We start from the raw sequence: 6,433 nt of genomic DNA on the forward strand, positions 1-6,433 counted from the left end.
ATTTGGGGGGGGGCACGAGAGTGAGCATGAGCATGAGCGGGGGGAGAGGCAGGGGAAAGGGAGAAGCAGACTCCCTGCTGAGCACAGAGCCTGATATAGGGCTCCATGAGGGGCTAGATCCCAGGACACTGAGATCATGACCTGAGCCAAAGGCAGACACTTAACTGACTGAGCCACCCAGGAACCCCAAGACAGTCTCTTTCTGCTGTAGATTATCCATCTGTAAATTTGGATAATCATACTTCTTCAGGTTGTTGAAAAGATTATATGAGATAATAAGCATAAAATATCTAGTTCTGTGCCTAGCACATGGTAAACACTTAATTTTAGCATCATTTTCTCCTTTATTTCTTCCTTTCATTTTTTATTTCTACCTCATATTTTCTTATTATTTTTTCCTGAATTTTGTTCTCATCAGTATTGAGCTCCATCCTTCAGCATTGCTAGTTTTTCTCACCCACTGGACAGCTCCGGGCAGGTACTTGGCAACTTGGACTCTGTGACACATTCTTTAATCTCTTTCCTCAAGCCCTGCCTCCATTTGGAAGTCAAAGTGATTTTTCTAAAATGCAAATATGACCATGTAATTCTCTGTCATAAACTTGCCTGTGGTATATAATACTAAATTGTTATCATGGAATACAAGGCCATCCACAGCACGGTTCCTATCATCAATCAAACTTCATCTCTACCACTGAAATAATCTATAAAAATAGGTCACATAGCTGTGCTGGTTCTCCAGAATTCCACACTTTTTGTTTTGTTTCTGAACCATGGTGCATCTTCTCCTACTCTTCCACCTAGCAGACACTAGTGTAGTCACCAAGATCCAGCCACAAATCTTTCCCCAACTCTCTTATCTGGATTTGATTCTTCTTTCTGTTTACGTTCACAGAGTTTTGACAATTACAATGCTTATCACATTCTTTTTGTTTAAAGATTTATTTATTTTAGGGAGAGAGCGTGAGCAGGGGGTGGGGAGGGACAGAGGGAGACAATCTTGAAGGAGATTCCCTGCTGAGCATAGAGCCTGCCATGTGGGGCTCTATCCCAAGAGATCATGAACTAAGCCAAAACCAAGAGCCAGATGCTTAACCAACTTAGCCACCCAGGTGCCCTATCCTATCATGCTCTTAATATGGATCTTGTCCTATAGATTGGGAACCCCTAGGGACAAGGCTCTGTTTTATTCCTCTTTGTTACTTCTGAATCCCATAGCTGAGCCTGTCACTGAACAAAGCAAGTCAATCAGACAAAGACAATTATCATATGATTTCAATCATATGTGAAATTTAAGAAACAAAGGGGAGGATCATAGGGGAAGGGAGGTAAAAATAAAATAAGATGAAATTGGAGAAGGAGATAAACCATAAGAGACTCTTAACTATAGGGAACAAAGAGAGGGCTGCTGGAGGGGAGGTGCATTGGGGGATGGGGTAACTGGGTGATGGGCGTGAAGGACTTGATGTAATGAGCAGTGGGTGTTATATGCAACTGATGAATCACTAAACTCTACCTCTGAAACTAATAAAAAAAATAAGTCACCTTTCATGTCTTTCCCTAATTGCAGACATTTCCACAGAAAAGTTGCATAATGAACCTTACTGAACATCTTTGACAATGGGCAAGTAATTCTAATATATACAGGACTATACTGTGTGAAGACCAGGGGGTAGACAAGGATGATATTTTATTTTATTTTATTTTATTTTATTTTATTTTATTTTTTTATTTTATTAAAATTTTTTTGGATCGTTGTTTATTCTTTTTTTTTTTTTAAGTAAGCTCTACACCCTGTGTGGGGCTTGAACTCATGACCCCAAGATCAAGAGTCATATGGTCTACTGACTGAGCCAGCCAGGCAGCCCAAGGATGATCTTTTAATTCCTTTTTTATTTAACTTTAGGGCTCTATTTTAACAAGCCATAGAATTAGTATCTCTTGGGAAGTGCTTGAAAATTTTGACCGATTATTCTTTTGATTACCTTTCTTTTAGAAGTTTTCTAATAATAGGATAAAGGTTAAGACCCTTCTTATGTGTTTCTGACTTGGAGGAGGGCATGGGTGAGGGATAATATTTTGTTTTTCAGTTTTGCTCATATATTGGCCTCCCTCTCAGATTTGAAGGGCTGCCCTTTTTCTTTTTGGTTTCACATCTGAATCATTACCTGGCTGGCTTGCAAATAATTTTCCAATGGAAATTAAATATAATCTCCACTCTATCAGTACTTAAGGAAACAATCCTAAGAAAAGGAGAGCTGTAAACCTTTGGGTCAACAAATTTCAAAGCAGATATATACAGAGATCCCTGGGTTCTAAAGAAAGAGTAGAATCTAGATGTGAGATTGTTGGCTGTCACTGGTGCCAGTAGAAGGTAATAAATTGGAATTAATTTCTGCAGGAAATAATGACGAAAAGAGCTGGGGACAGGGAGAAAGACTTATCTATGTCTCCAGGAGAGATTACAAAATGCCCCTGGAAGTCTGAGCACTGAGACAGACAAAAGGAGAGAAAAGGAAAAATACACGTTTATTTGCTAACCAGTGAACAATGAAGGGGGAGAAAGGATAAATAAGGAAATGGAAATGTAGGGGTGGGAAAGTCCCACCAAACTGCCTCATTTCAATGTTGGCATCTTGGTAATTTCTCCTAATTCACTTAAACAATTTCCAAGAATCTTGGCACCTATAGGAACCTGGACATCCTTAAAGATACATTCATCCCAAGAGAAAAGAGAGCATGGTTGACTCATGTAGACACTACTAATTTTGAATGAAATTCCATCTCATCTGAGAAACTGCTGAAACAGGCCAGGCAAATGTTTGCTGAAATGAGCTACATGTGAGAATCACAAGACCCAAGAAAGTCTTTGTTTTATCAATAAACTGCTGTGTGAGCTTGGGCATGTCATTTCTCTCTTTTTTTCTCTCCCTTAAAAATGAAGTACATTAAACTTTACCCTATATGCCTCAAGGCTAGTTGTGAGATTCAAATGAGCTGGAAATGAAAATTATGATTACAGAGGTTTCTGTCAGGTTACTGGGCTCAGATCCCAGAGATTTAAGCTCTATTGCCATTATCTAGAAGTGACATTTTTCTCCAGAAGGATACCAGAGGATTATCACAAATTCAGTTAGCAATGGCCTCAATCTCTTCATTTACAGGCCAACAGCAACATTACCAGTGGTGTGTATAACATTGTTTTAAATGTTAGAAATGATAAAGCCATGCATTTCCTATGGTATTGATTATAAAAGCATTATGCAGCTCAAAGGTCAGGACTGTTCTCTATGCACATTCTGTATGGTTCCAGGGGAAATAAAACAGAAATAAACAAACTCAGTAGCCTTAAAACTGTGCTAATCCCTAAAGCCAAAGTCATTACAAGCAGAGAACACAGATTGAGCTGCCAGAAGTAAGGAGGGGGGTGGGGTCTGGAGATGTTTACATTTTGCTGAACAAAGGAAAGAGAGTCCCGTCTTTCCCCCTCCCCCCATACAAAAATAGTATACTTTGGATCCAGTAGCAATCTTCTGCAACTGGTTTCCTGCCTCTTTTGTTATCCAGATGAATCTTTGGAATTCCCATTTCAGAAGCTGCTGCCCTCCCACTAATCTTCAGCTATGGTAGTACAGTGAAGTTTAGAGCCACATTAACATTGCAGAATGGTAGGGGTGACCTCAGTGGCAGTCTCTACACATTCAAACATCTCTGGAAATTGGATGGGATCTTCAGGGAATTTGGAGTGTCTCAATAGCCTAGGTTGGATTTTCTAAAGGAAGTGAAATACCTTCCTGGGTCAGAGGATGGTAACTGACTAGTGCCTGATGTATTTCCCATGACTGCAAGAGTAAGAGGGTTTTGAAGTGCAAAAGTTTTTTTTTTTTATTGTGGTAAGAACACTTAAATTTTTAAGTGAACAATATAGTGTTGTTGACTATAGGTTCAGTGTTGTACAACAGATCTCTAGAGCTTATTCATCTTGCTTAACTGAAACTTCATGCCTATTGATCAATAACTCCCCATTTCTGCCTCCTCCAGCCCTGGCAACCACTATTAAACCCTTTGATTTTGACTATTTTAGATATCTCATTTAAGTGGAATTATGCAGTATTTGTTTTTTCTGTGACTGGCTTATTTTAGTTAGCATAATGTCTTCAAGGTTCATCCATGTTGCTATATTTTACAGAATTATCTTCTTTTTTTGAGGCTTAATATTACAATGTATGTATATACCACATTTTCTTTTCTTTTTTTTTTCAGTTTTATACCTTATTTGACAATCAGCGATTAGTTCCCATCCACATTAACTGTCTGTAGATTTTTGAAAGTGGTGACAGGTATATAGGTAAGCAACGTATAGAGCTTGTTTGGTGAATCTTCATTCTCGTTACATTTTCTGGACAACCGCACATGGATATGGCATGGAACATGCCTTATTACTTTGGCCCAGACAGCTTTGTCAAGCCTGGTGTCAATGTGCACATCTGGAGTTCTCATATCCTTCAGGACAAATTTCTGGATCCCTTTGAGTGCCTGAGGGTCGTGCTTCTTGAAACTCACTCCATGGATGTGCTTGTGAATGTTGATGGTATGTTTTCTGGGCACTACCTCAATGATGGCAGAATAACCCTTCTTCTTGCCACCCTTCTTTGCAAGAGCCATTCTGCTGGGCCTTTGTTGGAAAGCAACCACATTTTCTTTATTCATTCATCTGTCCGTAGACATTTTCACATCTTAGCTATTTTGAATAGTGCCACAATGAACATGGAAGTGCCAAAATGTCTTTGAGATTCTGATATCAATTCTTTTGGATAAATATTCAGAAGTGGATTACTGGTCCATAAGGTAATTCTATTTTTAATTTTACGAGAACCTCCATACTATTTTCCATAGTGTTAGCACCATTTTGCATTTGCACCAACACTGTGTAAGGGTTTCAGTTTCTCCACATCCTTGCCAATGCTTCTTGTCTTTTGCATTTTTAATGATAGCCATCCTGACAGATGTGTGATGATTATCTCATTGTAGTTTTGATTTGGATTTCCCTGATTAGTAACACTGAGTATTTTTTTCATATACCTATTGTCCTTTCTGTGTCTCCTTTGGAGAAATATCTGTTCAAGTCCTTAGCCCACTTTTAAATTGGATTATTAGGGTTTTTTTGTTTGTTTGTTTTGCTACTGAGTTGTAGGAGTTCCTACATATTTTGAAGATTAATGCCTTATCAGATCTATGTTTTGAAAATGTTGGCTCCCAATCCATAAGTTGCCTTCTCACTCTGATGGTTGTTTCCTTTGCTGTGCAGAAGCTTTTTAATTTGATGTAGTCCCATTTGCTTACTTTTGTTGTTGCTTTTGCTTTTGTTTTTTATGTCCAATCCATGAAATCATTGCCAAGACCAAGGTCATGATGCTTTCCCCTAAGTTTTCTTCTAAGAGTTTTACAATTTTGGGTTTTATGTTTAAGTCTTTAACTCATTTTGTTAATTTTTGTGTATGGGGTAAGATCAAGATCCAGTTTCATTCTTTTGCATGTGGCTATCCACTTTTTGCATTGCCATTTTTTGAAGAGACTATCCTTTGTCCATTGTTTATTTTTGGCACCTTTGTCAAAGATCAGTTGACTATATAGGCATGGACTTATTTCTGGGCTCTCAGTTCATTTATATTGGTCTGTATGTCTGTTTTTATGCTAGCACAATATTGTTTTGATTACTGTGGCTTTGAAATATATTTTAAAATCAGGAAGTAGTATGCCCCCAGCTTTGTTCTTCTTTCTCAAGATTGACTTGGCTATTCGTGGTCTTTTGTGGTTTCATATAAATTTTTGAATTGTTTCTCTATGTTTATAAAAAATGGTATTTTATAGTGATTTTATTAGACTCGTAGATTTCTTTGGATAGTATGGATATTTTTAACAATGTTAAGTTTTTCAATCAATTATCACAGAATGCCTTTCATTTTTGTCTATGTCTTTAATTTCTTTCATCAAAGTTTTATAATCTTAACAGGTCTGTAATGGGTATGGAGTTTGAAACAATAATCAAAAATCCCAGTAAAGTAAAGCCCAGGACCAGGTGGCCTTCTGGGTGAATCCTATCAAACATTTAAAGAAAAATTAATGCCAATCTTTCTCCAAATATTGAAGAGGAGGGAATGCTTCCAAACTCATTTTATGAAGCCAACATTACCCTGATTCCAAAGCTAAATACTAGAAGAGAAAACTACAGCTCAGTATCTCTAATGAATATAGATGCAAAAATCTTCAACAAAATACTAGCAAGCCAAATCCAATGACATGTTAAAAGGATCATACACCATTACCTAATGGGATTTACCCCTGATGTGCAGGCATGTTTCAGCATATGAAAATCAATTAATGTGAAACACAACATTAACAGAATAAAAAATAAAAATCACATGATTGTCTT

The 6,433-nt window shown here is 37.6% G+C and overlaps 1 protein-coding gene across 1 annotated transcript; it reads right to left on the reverse strand.

Annotated features, from left to right (window-relative positions):
- Nucleotides 1-4,224: 4,224 nt before the first annotated feature.
- LOC103667608 (60S ribosomal protein L31-like) lies at nucleotides 4,225-4,833 on the reverse strand. The gene has a single exon (XM_040642433.1). The coding sequence runs from the start codon at nucleotides 4,708-4,710 to the stop codon at nucleotides 4,291-4,293; it is 420 nt and encodes a 139-aa protein (XP_040498367.1). The 5' UTR covers nucleotides 4,711-4,833; the 3' UTR covers nucleotides 4,225-4,290.
- Nucleotides 4,834-6,433: the final 1,600 nt, after the last annotated feature.

This window comes from Ursus maritimus, assembly GCF_017311325.1.
Source record: "Ursus maritimus isolate PB19 chromosome X unlocalized genomic scaffold, ASM1731132v1 scaffold_X1, whole genome shotgun sequence".
NCBI lineage: Eukaryota > Metazoa > Chordata > Mammalia > Carnivora > Ursidae > Ursus > Ursus maritimus.